This window comes from Aulonocara stuartgranti (assembly GCF_965226115.1).
Source record: "Aulonocara stuartgranti genome assembly, chromosome: 19".
Classification (NCBI taxonomy): Eukaryota; Metazoa; Chordata; class Actinopteri; order Cichliformes; family Cichlidae; genus Aulonocara; species Aulonocara stuartgranti.
Window position 1 is genome coordinate 3,327,894 of NC_138955.1, and position 14,121 is coordinate 3,342,014.

Genomic DNA, 14,121 nt, shown 5'->3' on the forward strand with positions numbered 1-14,121 from the left:
GGGATAGAGAAAACTGAACATAACTCAATTTTTGTAGGCATTTAAAGGGTCGTTGCAGAAACATTGCCATTCTTAATATAGTCTTTATAGCTTGTTGTCCATTCTTCAAGGCTGTGTACCACAAGTTGATTATTGGTTACAAACATTTCATTTAAGATAGGAAGAGGGCACGGAGCTTTCAAACCAGTTATGTCTCTAAATATTTACTTCAAGACTCAATTCAATTTCATTTATACATCGCCAGTTTATCGCCCGCAACAGCCATCCCAAGGTGACATGACATGAAAGCAGAAATTTTGAAAAAAGGAGAGAAAAAATACAAAGTCCAACATTAGGAATGCAATTTCCCCTTGAGGATGTGATTTTCAGGAGGTCTTCGGTTTAGTCAAGTTCGCAGAGTCTGCATCCTACAAAAGAAGATGCTAACTGTCAGCACTTGATTTGCACCAAAAATGAAAAATTATTTTATTCAAGGTTGAAAATTGTCTGAATATATATCATGTTAACATCTGTAAATCTTGAGATACTTTATTGGTCACAAGCATGCCCCTTACATTGCCCAACTATTTCACTGTAGAGGAATGTTTAGATTCTGTAAGTCTTTATAGTGTTTCCTCTTTTTCTTTTGGTCCCAAAATGATCCTCCTTCATCCCAAGCAAGTGAATCCACAATGGCTAGCCAGTAGTGGCATGACCTTTCTGCATGGCCCTCAGCTGTCACTGTCCAGCAGAGGCCACCAGACACACTGGTCAGTCAGTTATCCAGTCAGCACCAGGGGGAAGGAGTCATGCTCACTGTCATACCCTAGCCACTGCCTTCTTCTTATTAGACTCAACCAAGGTCAGTAGAAGCTAGAGCCTCCCAGCTGTTAAGAGACAGCGCTACACACATAGTTCAACTTTATTCAAGTATTTTCAGCCTGTTCACACAGTGAGAACCCACCAGTCTCAGGTCTAATCTAGCATAGCTAACCTTGCAGAATACTGCAGCAGCACAAATGTTGCAGAAAGAAAGGGCAGCATCTGATGTGCCCCAAGTAAAGTGGAAAAAAGCTGCATGTTCACCTGCATGCTCCTGACCAAGTCAAAATGTGTAAAACAAATATTATGAAAAAAGATTTTTACTAACTCATAAAGCCCAAATATATACTCATATTGATCAGAGTATTTGGTAAAAATATGGTGATGTTTGAATTTCTCAGACCTACACTAATGTGTAAATAATATATCTACAAGGGAATTTTGCACCATAAAAACTTTCTGTACCTACCCGACCAGCTTTGAAATTCTGCACCCATTTTCTGCCCAACCTGTCGGACACGGACCAGGCGAATGTGGGCGCATACTGCCAGGTGTAGTAAAGCAGGAGCATGGGCTGCTGAGAGATCCACATCTCCTTGACACCATTGGAAATTCCCACTAGCATTAAACGCACACAGCGATCTGTTGGCATCCTCTTCAGATGTCCAACTGTGGGTGGAGGCTTGAAGTAATGAGAGGAAAACTTGTTACTTAAAACATAGCTTTGAAATGGTTATATTAGGCATATCAACTAAAAAAAATACCTTGTTTATTTCTGCTGTAAAGGCATTTTTGGCGATTTGTGATTGGACGGGCCCTGGACACACTGTGCTAATTAGTATTTTTGGATAGTCAGTCAGCTCAGTTCGAAGGGAATTAAAGAAACCCTGTGGATAATACAGCAGAGATCCAGATCTGTTCCCACAAGCCAACAACTAATACATTTAGTTGAAAAGAATTAAGAGAAATAAAATGGTCATAATCTCCTTTCTGAAATCTCATCACCTGAAGTGCATGCTTGCTAGCAGAGGCACCTGTTGCAAGAGGCGCAGCGGTAAGGCCAAAGAGGCTGCTGACAGTCACGATGCTCCCCCTGCCTCGCTGCGTCATGTGAGGCAGCACCTGCTTGGTTAGAGAGACCGTACCGAAGAAGTTGAGCTCCATCAAGGCCTGGCACACATCCACGCTGGTTTCCAAGAACAGAGAGCGCTGACTTCGACCGCCATTGTTAATGAGGATATCAATCTGATGAGGGATAGAAAAGAACATCTGAAATCTCATTTATTTCAGTTACCTATAGTTTTGTACTTTCTAATTTGTTTTTATTTTGATTCAGTTAGTTTTCAGAGTGGATTTTGTTGTTTCAGTTTAGTTTTTTTGTGCGAAAATGTTTAGTTTTAGTTTAGTTTTTATTAGTTTCAGTGGAAGCTTTAGTCTTTTTATTATTATTGAATAGAGGACACATGTCTCATCAAAACTATCACAATTGTAAGGGTGAATGTTTATGGAGAAAAAACATTGTTTTCAGCAGACATTTAAAACAGAGTAGCTATCTGAGAGTTTACAACCTCAGAAGAGATGGTGCATGTGGATTTAAAATAACAGTTAAAAGGCTTTGATCAGATGATGACTGCTGGAATACATCTCAGTAGATCTGCTTTTGTAAAAGGGGCACAACAGTGTTAGGCTTTAAAAGTGGTGGAACATGTCACAGCTAACAGGGGGATTTAAAACTGCAGTTTGATCAATCCAAATTTGAAATAGTTCCTGGAAATCGTGGGTGCCACACATGGTTCGGGCTAGAAAAGGAGACAGACAACCAAGCTTACTGTGAGAACCAAGTCCAAAGGTCAGCATCTGGGGCTGCATTGGTGCACACAGCATAGGTAACAAGCATATCTGTGACAGCACACCATTAATGCTGAAGGATACAGATTTTGGATGCTGGTTCCAAACTGACTTCTGCATGTGCTACAAAAGGAAGGTTTTGCAGTAAAAGCTGGAAATACGTTTTGCTATATTTTACCTTAGCCCTTTTTCATGTATGGCATACATATCCAGGTTTTCTACACCTTGTTAAAGTAAAAAGTCTTGAATTTACACACTGTCACAGGTTCTTAGAAAATGACTTGAATAATGAAAAAATAAACTACATCCACAAAGTGAAGTGAAACTAACCATCCATTAAAGGATGTCTTTAAAATAAGACAATGGTGGTCTCTATTATGTAAATCAAACCCAGTATTTGAATGTTATAGATGAGTTGTTAATGCAACAACAAAAAAATTCATGAAACTATGAGCAACTGCAGTGAGCTTACGTGTCCAAAGTACCCAATCACAGTTTTTGTTTTTGTCTCATGTGACCTCCTCTCCAGCAAATCAAGTGGAAGAACAAGAATATCCTCATCCTTAAGTTCAGAGGTCTCTTAAAGAATAAAGGACAAAAAGCATTCATTTAGTCACTTTTGAGTAAAACTGAACAAACTATAACTGACATCATATGGAAACCTAGTATGTTATTAATGTGTTATACTCCATATACGTCCATGTACCCAAGCTTAAGTGTTCCTTCACATTAAGTGGGTTTCTTTTGGCTGGAATCCACTTTACTTTGATATAATTTGACAATTTAAAACAATTTATCTTACCTAAGCAATGGCGTTTCACTCTGTGTAGCTCATCCTCACGCCGGGCAGACAGGATGAGACGTGAGCCGCACTTTGCCAGCTGGTAGGCCAGCTCTTCTCCAATACCGCTGGATGCTCCAGTGATCCACACCACCAACCCTTTCAGCTTCCTCTCTGGTTGACACAAACCACAACAGTCAACATTTCCTGCTACAGTTCTTTGGTCTTTATAAACTTTCAGAGAGATAGCAAAAACCTAAGGAGTAGCCAAATCCATAATCTGGTACATCGGTAAAAAGGAAATAAAGTTTCACTCCACCATCTGGTGGGGGCCTTTCTGTGTGGAGTTTGCATGTTCTGCCCATGTTTGCATGGGTTCTCTCCAGGTACTGAAGCTTCCCTCCACAAGTCAAAAACATGCAATTAGTGGGGTTAGGTTAACTGTTGATTTGAAATTTTCCAGGGTGTGCATGGAAGGATGGCCATCTCAAAAATACCAAAAAGGCCTGAAAGACCACAGATGAAAACTAAAGTGGCTGGTCACAGTATCCTTTCCTTTTTTTCCCCTTCAGTAACATCTAAACAAGTCAAGAGAACTCTCGAAGAGATAGGTGTATCATTGCTAAGCTGTCAAATCAAGAGATGTCTTCATGAATGGAAATAAAGAAAGTTTAAAACAAGTTGGAAACCACTGGTTACACTCAAGTACAAGAGGCCAGATTCCTGTAAGTTTTAATGATACTCTATGCATCATGCTTTACTTTCTAATTATGGTGAAGACTAAAGTGCTCCTTACAAAACTATCTAACAGCATAAAAATAGTTAAAGTTTGACCTATATTTGACTAGCTACAACATCAAACTCCTGCTTACACATTAACATGGCAGGCCTAGTTATAATGGTACAGTATAATCCCGGTTTTATCCCCTTCAGTACAGCACAGTACAGAATGAATTCACACTTCAGGTCTCAGTGCAGGTTTTCAGTCTAATTTAGCTCTCTGTAGCTGTTGTCCTTAACAGTGATCCTTGGGCACAACTTCCCTCTTTAAGGTATCACATTTCAGCTTCACAAAAATCACCGCATTGCTATCAAAGATTGTTTTATTAAGTAAATGTGTTTCTGTTTAGAACAAACCCTTGGCTGACAGACAGTCTGTGCTTTCCCTTTAGGATAACTTTGCACTTAGTAACAGCAACAGGCTCTGAAGAGGCCTCCTGTGACTGCCACTGCTCCCTGATACGAAAACATTTGTGAATAATTGATAAGAGAAAAATGTATGATCTCTTCCAAAATTTGCCTTACTTAGCCTTTGCTGATTAACATTTTTTATTTTTACTGTCCCCAACAGTTGCAGAGATACACATTTGATCACAAATCTGAGCCCCTTCTTTATTAATAAGAAACTTCTCACAGTGCTGGGGGATGGTTGTTTCACTCACCTGGCCTTTGCCCTGTCAGACTTGCCCAAAGCAGAGTGAAGTCTGCATCCGCGAAAATGAAGCCAATTAAACAGACAAGTAAACAAAATGCTATGAAGCAGCTCAGTGCAGATACAGTGCAGGACTCCATTCCTTGTAAAACAACACACATGCACAACCAACAAACTTATGATTTAAGTAACTACACGGCAACCTATAATGAGAGGTGGTTAAAGTGTAACCACTTGTGTAATCACTTCCTCTCTAGTATTTTCAAATTTAAACCTAGAGAGCGATATTTAAAGTCTTTATTCTTCTTCTTCATAATTTTTAAAACACTCTGTGGTTTCTCGACTGATTGGGATCCATTCCTGCCTTGTTAGAGTTCAAAGCTGATTAACTTGTGGGTTCCCACTTTTTACCCCAAAAGACCAAATGTATCATATTTCTTGTGTATGGATCCAAAATGTTAATTTGATGATATTTGAACCATTTAAATATTACTTTAGCCTAGAGACATGGTTTTCCATCATGCTTGAAAATGCACCAAAGTGTCATCAAATTGCTCCCTGGTCATTGTAAGAAGCTAGTCTTTGAGGGCTTTTTTTTTTTTTTTTTTAAACTATGAGTCAATCTTGACACCAATAGGAAGGAAGTTGATATCAAGCTTGCCACAAAGAATTTCAGAGGTTATGAAGAATAAGGGTCAAGAATTTACACCAATTTCAAAAGTCTTTGAAACTTACATAGTGGTTGTTGTTTTTCTGTGTCTCAGAAACATGTTAAAAATATATATAATTAAAACTGAAGCTGCAAAGTGCATGAAACACAAACAGGTGACTGTCAGTAAATTCACCATGATTTAGAAACAGCTAAAATTGAGACTTAGTCTCATCACATTAAAATTGTGATTCCAGGGCCTGGACAAAACTGGTAGGCTATTAAGAACGTTATTTCATTAGACGGTTGGTTATTCAGGTGAAGTCTGAGTATGAGTGCCCAAGCGTGATTCCAAAGACTCCTACAAGAAGATTTGTGAAAGAATAACCTCACAAGGATTTTTAAGCTTCTATGAAGACGTGCATTGGATTGGGTCTTACTGTATCTGCATAGTGTTTGGTGTGATGTTGTGTTGATAATTTTACTTGTCCCTTTAAAGGAAGTGTAAATTTTCTAAGTCCTCTACTCTTTCATATGCTTACAATAAAAAAAATAAATAAAAAAAAATAAATAAATAAATAAAAAAAAAAAAAAAAAAAAAAAAAAAAAATCGCTCATCAAACAGCAGTTTAATGTTTCATTAAACAACCTGGCCCAAAAGAAAATTTAAAGTAAACTTTATTAGTCATCCAAAAGGTCATTCAAATCTGTAATCATTCTTTAGGCCAAAAAAAAAAAAAAAAAAAAAAAAAAACCCAGGGGAAAAACAGACTAACTACGTCTGAGACAAGAAGAGCTTTTAAACTGAGCTTTTAAACAGTCATGTCCTTGAATTCTTCCTTCTGGATGGAAAAAAAAATCCAAAGTCCAACTTTAGGAACACATTGAAGTGTTTCTTCCTGAGGACGCAGCTTTCAGGAGGTCTTTGGTTTAGTGAAGTATGCAGAGTCTGCATCCTGCAAAAGGAAGAGTGCGGCTGTCAGCACTGATTTTCTACTTCCCTGAATCAAATCAAAATAATTTAAAGGAAAACGTCCAAATAGACATGCTGTTAATATTTGTACATCTTAAAAAAAAAATTTTTTCAAGGTGGTCACAAGATGACGAGCTTTATAGGCAGGGATTTCACTGTTATGCTATTCATGTTTTTTTAGGCTCTTTCTGTTTCAAAATGATCCTTCTGAAGCAACGGCCACCCAGCTGCAAAATGACCTTTCTGTAAATTAACCTCTTTATATTTAAGGTCCAGTGTGCAATTTATATGCATTCTCCTCCCTCTCCGTTAAATACTGACATAATTACACTCACTGGCCACTTTAGTCAGCTGATCAGTAACATAAATATCTAACCATCCAATCACAAGGTAGCAAACTCAATGAGTTTAGGCAAGTAAAGAAGATTCAGATGACCTGCTGAGGTTCAAACAGACCATTAGAATGAGGCAGAAAAGTGATTAGAGTAACTTTGAATGCAGCAGATGTATGAATGTAGCTGGTAAGCGTATTTCAGAAACTGTTTGAAAAAGAGAAAATATGCAGTGAGCTACAGTTCCTCGGGTGAAAATGCCCCATTGACACAATAGGGAGACCACACCGGGTGCCATTTCTTGTCAGCTTAGAACAGGAAACTGAGGCTACAATTCAGACAAGCTCACCAAGGTTGCACAACAGAACTCTGGAAAAATGTTGCCGTGTCTGATGAGGTTCAACTTCTGTTGCTACCTTTGGATGGTAAGGTCAGAATTTGGTGTAAAGAAAATAAAAGGATGGATATTTGGGTTGCTTGGGATCAATTGAGTATTACCCTTTTATCACCGCATCTTCAGACAGCTGCTTGAAGCAGGATAACCTGAGACATAAAGCTCAAATCAACGCAAACTGGTTTCTTGAACATGACACGGGGTTCACTGTACTCAAACAACCTCTGCAGTCATTGAATCCTAACCCAATAGTTGGGTTGCGGTCACGTGGTTCTGATGACGTGCGGAGGCAGCGCGATTTTTGAGTGGAGGGCGGAAGTAAACATGGAGGACACTGTGGAGAGTCAGGAGAGCAGCTATTGTGCAACTTTAGACCCCGTTTCTCGGGAGAGATATAAACAGATAGTTAAAAAATATATCGGACGTGATCCGTATTCTTTGAAAATGTCCGAATACACCACAGAAGTAAAGGATTTGCCTACTATCGAGGCTGTGGATATCACCAACTACTTGGTCCTCCAGACTTCTTACTACACTAGGCAGCAAATGAAAGCTTTCAAGAGTCTGGAGGCGTACAATGTTTTTGTCAGCGGGTGGGTCCACAACCTTGGAACAAAACGTCTCCGTGATGGATACAGTTTGGTGTTTGCAAGGGTGAGTGTTTGTTCTTATATTGCTTTATCTTAAACACGCTAACAGTTAGCGGTAGCGGCTTTAACGTCAACAAACATGCCACATCCTTAGGACTTCGTTAGAGTGACAGTTGTTTGTTTCAAGGTAAACCATTCTCAGCGGTCTAACGAGACACCTCTGAAGACTTGGGTAATTGCAAAGGAGGATGGAGAAGTGATTGCAGCTCATTGCAATTGTATGGCAGGGTTAGTAGCCTGTTCTCCACTGTCACTAGGCTCAAATCCGGGCTCTCAGCCGTCTGTTGCATATCCAAAATCGCCTCTGCACATCGATGCTGTTCTGCCTTAAGCTTCATTCTTTTCTCTCGTTTGAGAACTGATTCCGATCTGGGTTTTCGATCGTAGCCGAGATTGACCGTCGGAGCCCAGTCCTCAGACTCTTCGTCATCCAAAGCACTTGGGCAGCCTATAGTCCCAATCAAGTCAATATTAGACTACTAACTTAAAAGCACTAAGTAAACGAGAATGTAACGACAACCTAATGCTAATAAGTTCGTTTGCAAACATAACATTACCTCTGACGAAGTGGTCGCTGCAGACACGGGCATTGGCAGACTCTGCTCCTCCCGACTGTAAACGTAAATTTAAAATCCATTTTTTCCTACGTTTTTCGGTTAGAATTTTCCATTTTTCTCCTCTTCGTTGGGCTATTTTTGGTACCCTAAAATACCGTTTATCAGTTTCTCTGGTCGACCTACTGGAGCATCCGTAAACACAACAGGACATAGGCATTTTGCGTACTGTCTGTCTGTGATTTTGCGCTTATCTTTTTCACTTCCGACCACCAGTCAAATTTCGCGCTTTACGTCGACGTCACGTCTACGTCAAATGAAACCTGGCTATAGAGCACTTTTGAGATTTGGTGGACTCCAGAGAGTCACCTCATGGATGTGTAGCCAATAAATGTGTAGTAACTGTGTGGTGCTGTCATGTGACTATGGACCAAAATCTCTGAGGAATGTTTCCAGCACCTTGTTAAATCTATGCCATGAAGAATTAAAGCAGGTCTGGACTCTATGTATGAGCTATAGACATTTTTAAAATTCTCACACACTTAAATGACAGGGAGTGAAAAGGACACAAATAAGGCTCAACTGCATAATACCAGCCGGCAGGTGTGGCAAGGCATCCAGCACCTAACCAACTATAAGATCAATCTCGGAGCTGCGGACGGTGACCTGGAGCTGGCAGAGGAGCTGAATATCTTCTTTGCCCGCTTTGAGACCAGGGTACCGGAGGTATTGGAGCCACAGCAGCAACACGCCACCCATAGCAGCACCACCCTCACCCTGGAAGAGCACGAGGTGAGGCGCATGCTGCAGGCTGTTAACCCGAGGAAGGCGGCGGGTCCTGATGGTGTGCCAGGTCGAATATTGAGGGATTGTGCAGGACAGCTGGCTGGGATCTTCACCAGGATTTTCAACAAATCCCTCGCACAGGCGACTGTCCCACTCTGCCTGAAGTCCTCCACCATAGTCCCCTTGCCTAAGAAGCCCCACATCACCGGCCTGAATGACTACAGACCGGTGGCACTCACCCCAGTGGTAATGAAATGCTTTGAGAAGCTGGTCCGCAGACACATCACAGCAGCCCTGCCCCGCAGCCTGGATCCACACCAGTTTGCCTACAGAGCAAACCGATCCACGGAAGACGCTGTAGCCACAGCACTCCATGCTGCATTAACTCACCTGGAAGAGCATGGTAGCTATGTGCAGATGCTCTTCGTGGATTACTGCTCAGCTTTTAACACCATCCTTCCACACAAACTGGTGGCCAAGCTACAAGACCTGGGGCTTCCATACAGCACCTGCATGTGGATCAATAGCTTCCTCTCGGGCCGTAGACAGAGAGTCAGAGTTGGCCATCACACATCCTCAGCCCTGAGTCTCAGCACTGGCTCACCCCAGGGCTGTGTGCTCAGTCCACTGCTCTACTCTCTCTACACACACGACTGCACTCCTCGCCACCACAGCAACATCTTTGTGAAATTTGCAGATGACACCACAGTGGTGGGGCTCATTTCCAAGGGAGACGAGTCTACGTACAGAGACGAGGTGGAGCAGCTGACGTCATGGTGTAAGGCCAATAACCTCCTCCTCAACACTTCAAAAACCAAAGAACTCATAATAGACTTCAGAAGGAAAAAGGCAGAGATCCAACCACTATTCATAAATGGGGACTGTGTAGAAAGGGTGGCAAGCTTCCGCTTCCTGGGAGTCAATATAGAGGAGAACCTTTCCTGGAGTGTGAACACCTCCGAGCTGCTGAAAAAGGCCCAACAGAGACTGTACTTCCTGAGAATTCTCAGGAGGAATAACATCACACAGAAACTGCTGGTGTCCTTCTACAGAGCCACCATTGAGAGTGTTCTAACTTACTGCATATGCATCTGGTACACTAGCTGCACAGGGGCTCAGAGGAAAGCACTCCAAGGGATCATTAACACCGCCCAAAAGATCACTGGCTGCCCTCTCCCCACACTGGAAGTTCTACACAACGCCCACTGTTTTAAAAAGGCCCAAAACATCATAAAAGACACCTCACATCCTGGCCACTCCCTGTTCGAACTGTTGCCCTCAGGCAGACGGTACAGGGCAATCAGAGCAAGGACTAATAGACTCAAACACAGCTGTTATCCAACTGCAATAACACATCTGAATACTACAAAAAAATGTCCATCACGCCACTCTTGTGTTAATCTATGCACGGTCTGAAGCATGTGTGTGGGAATGTATGTGAATGTTTTACTGTTATATCTTATTAGTATTTTAAGTATTCTATCTATTTTATTTATTGAACTTTATTGTTTTATTTATATTTTGATATTGCTAGGGATGATGCAATGATCGGGGACCATTCTTAATTTCGTTGTTCTCATGACAATGACAATAAAGTTTCTGATTCTGATAACCAGGGCAAGAAGATAGGATCTATTATTGTGTGGTCTTTACCCTACAATATAAGACACAAGTTTTAGATTTTGTGCTTTATATTAATTTATATATAAATATAATAAAACATGGTTGCATCAAAAATGCTTGAGTGCAGACTCCAGAAACTAATGGATGACATGCAATGGCCTCATCAACCTTTTATGTACCCAATAACCAAGCTCAGCCATGAAAAAACACATCTACAGCAAAGTCTCTATAGCCCGTTTCCCCTCATAACATGTTTTGTTCTGCCTGTTTATCAAGCTGAAATTTGGGGGTTTGAATGCTTTGACTGACAGGTTTACAGACACGGGGAGCTGAACTGGACCTCTTAACTGGGTCTGTGCTGCTTAACATCCCCTGCTATTATGTACAGCCTGTCAGTTTGTGCATTAGTTTTATTAGTCTGCTATTTATCACTAATTAGCATGTTGCTAACTTGAGCCAATATCCTCACCCTCTGATCTAAATATGTTCACTTTTGGCGCAAAAAAAAAAAAAATCAACATGATGCCTTCAGAATTCCGAGTCCAGAGGCCAAGGCATGCTGTCTTGGTGGCTACACCCATCTTTTACATACACCCTGTGCATATTATGTACGTACCACACCAGCTTTAAAATTTTGAACTCTCTTCCTTCCCAGCAGGTCTGTGATGAACCAGGCAAATGTAGGAGCATACTGCCAGGCGTAGTAAAACAGGAGGAAGGGCTGCTGTGCAATCCACATCTCCTTGACACCATTGGCGATTCCCACTAGCATTAAATGCACACAGCGACTTGTTGGCATTTTGTGTTCCTGGCTTCCAACTGATGCCACAGGCTTTACGTAATGGAAGGAAAAATGGTTACTGAAAGCAAACGTTCTCAAAAAGCACTTATGTCACAAATGTGAAATCGCAACAGCAAATAAAATGCATTACCTTGTTTAGCTCCTCTGTGAAGACGTTGCTGATAATCTGTGATTGGATTGGCCCTGGGCACACCATGCTAATTAGTATCTTTGGATAATCAGTCAGCTCAGGTCGAAGGGCATTGAAAAAACCCTGTGGAAAATACAGCAACACCACTTACCCAGTTGGGACCGGTAATAGTTTTTTTTCCCTTCCTTTGTTCCCCATATATAACTAATGCTAAGTTTAGACGAGATGCAGAAACATTCAATTACATTAAATGAGTTAAATTCAAACCACAGAGTCATGAGAAATCGCATCACCTGAAGAGCATGCTTGGTGGCACAGTATCCTGTTGCAAGAGGCGCCCCGGCGAGGCCGACTAGGCTGCTGACAGTCACGATGCTCCCCCTGCCTCGCTGCGTCATGTGAGGCAGCACCTGCTTGGTTAGAGAGACCGTACCTAAGAAGTTGAGCTCCATCAAGGCCTGGCACACATCCACGCTGGTTTCCAAAAACAGAGAGCGCTGACTTCGACCGCCATTGTTAATGAGTATATCAATCTGATGAGGGATGAAAAAATAAGATAGGATAAAAAAAGTGCAGAAAGATGACGTGACTTGAAAAGTTATCAATCTACAATCTGGTGAAATAGAATTTTAATTGGGTCATTGTTTGATTCCTGGTTTAAAACCAGCACCTTTTAAATAAGTTGCAGGCGTCAGGAAATATTAATGTGGTAATGAAACTAAGAACTAAGCCTTACATTCCCAAAGTAGCGAATAACTGTTTTTGTTCTTTCCTCGTGTGATGTCCTCTCCAGCAAATCAAGGGGAAGAACAAGAACATCGTCATCCTTAAGGTTGGAGGTCTCTTGAAAATAAAAGAATAAAAATGATTCAGCTGATCACAAGCAAGTAACACTGAACTGAAATCAAGCTAATGCCCAGTTGCAACCGAACTGACTGAAAAGGTAAAAAGTTAAAGCATGGATGTTGAATACATAACAACATCATTTTAATTTATCTTACCTAAGCAATGGCGTTTCACTCTGTGTAGCTCATCCTCACGGCGGGCAGACAGGATGAGACGTGAGCCGCACTTTGCCAGCTGGTAGGCCAGCTCTTCTCCAATACCACTGGATGCTCCAGTGATCCACACCACCAGCCCTTTCAGCTTCCTCTCTGGTTGACACAAACCACAACAGTCAACAAGGCGAATTTCTTTTACGACACTTAGCAACAGAGGAGTCATAAAGATTGCCTGATTTTGTTTTAACTGAATACGGCACTCTTATTGTATGCTCTTACTTTCACCAAAATTATTATTACTTATTTTATCTTTTTCACAGAAGACTCTTGAACTTTTGGATAGTTTTGCCTTTAGTACTTTTGTTGACTACCTGTGGTCACTGTTCAGAAAATGTTCCAGTGCACTAAAATGGAAGACTTTTGACATTCATACAGAGAAATTATTAAGTGCATATTGTAACATTATACGGAATTTGTTGTATGATTACATGTCTATATAATATAAGAAGCTGTGTGTTCTGCTGAGGCTCACATCAGAGTAAAGTTAGCATGGCACACAATATCTTCTAAACACAAATGACGTTTTGCCGTTAAAGAGTTCAGAGGTCAATCTGAGTTGAAGACGAAGCCTTATAAAATCAACTTATTGTTCTTTGACAGTTCAACCGATCAATCACAAACAGAGAGGTTACCCGTGCTTGTCCCCTCATAGGACGGATTCCCTTCGTTATAAACAAGAAGGTGAAGACAACATGTGGTGTGTTTCGTTTGACTCACCTGGCTTGTGCCCCGCTAGACTTGCCCAGAGGAGAGTGAAGTCTGCATCCGCGAAAAGGAAGCAGAGTAAATGGATGAGTAAATAAACTGGTATAAACCAGCTGAGAGCAGACACAATCCAGCAGTCCATTTGGTGGGAGCAAGTGGGCTACAGTACACGCGTATACTTTTAAAGTGGCTTGTCACTACCCGATCCGTACCGGAAATCCGATCGGTACCACGCATGTGCGAACGGTGTCTACTTACGGTCGAAGCATTTTACGATAGTTACAGGTCAGAGTATCTGTTAAGATGTTAAGAATAATAAGTATCTCTTAAAATGTTTGCAATAATGAAGCAGTAACCCTAACCCCATAGCTACAACCAAAACTAAGTTAAAGGATGTCTACGTCACTTCCGCTTTATTTTCAAAATTAAATCTTCAGAAATAAACGTGCTTCTTCCTATCTATCGCTCTTCTCCAGGTTGCATAACAGTATAACAGTTATCTTTTGCAATAACGAACTTGAACCACAGCTGTTACACAGTGTCCTGCAGAACCCTGCGAGTCTCCAAGAAAAACAAACAAAAAACCCCCAAACCCAGCCC

At 41.1% G+C, this 14,121-nt stretch overlaps 3 protein-coding genes across 4 annotated transcripts in view; 1 reads left to right on the top strand and 2 right to left on the bottom strand.

The window, feature by feature from the left end:
• Positions 1–24: 24 nt before the first annotated feature.
• Positions 25–8,651, bottom strand: LOC309695299 (dehydrogenase/reductase SDR family member 7-like). 2 transcript variants are annotated; one of them, XM_082515831.1, is made up of 7 exons: positions 8,418–8,651; positions 3,452–3,604; positions 3,122–3,228; positions 1,807–2,046; positions 1,566–1,688; positions 1,271–1,483; positions 25–407 (listed from the first exon to the last, which is right to left on the bottom strand). In XM_082515831.1, the coding sequence occupies exons 1-7, from the start codon at positions 8,632–8,634 to the stop codon at positions 366–368; spliced, it is 1,095 nt and encodes a 364-aa protein (XP_082371957.1). In that variant the 5' UTR covers positions 8,635–8,651; the 3' UTR covers positions 25–365. The 2 variants fall into 2 exon arrangements, with proteins under 2 accessions (XP_082371957.1, XP_082371958.1); XM_082515832.1 differs by lacking the exon at positions 8,418–8,651 and adding an exon at positions 4,873–6,069.
• On the bottom strand, positions 6,173–13,921 carry dhrs7 (dehydrogenase/reductase (SDR family) member 7). Its single transcript, XM_082515834.1, has 7 exons — positions 13,534–13,921; positions 12,757–12,909; positions 12,492–12,598; positions 12,049–12,288; positions 11,756–11,878; positions 11,440–11,655; positions 6,173–6,467 (listed from the first exon to the last, which is right to left on the bottom strand). The coding sequence occupies exons 1-7, from the start codon at positions 13,661–13,663 to the stop codon at positions 6,426–6,428; spliced, it is 1,011 nt and encodes a 336-aa protein (XP_082371960.1). The 5' UTR covers positions 13,664–13,921; the 3' UTR covers positions 6,173–6,425.
• ppm1aa (protein phosphatase, Mg2+/Mn2+ dependent, 1Aa) overlaps positions 7,259–14,121 on the top strand; it is a 36,910-nt gene continuing 30,047 nt past the window's right edge. The window contains exon 1 of the mRNA XM_082515829.1: positions 7,259–7,864. The gene's annotated coding sequence lies outside the window, so the exon portion shown is untranslated. The remainder of the gene's footprint in view (positions 7,865–14,121) is intronic.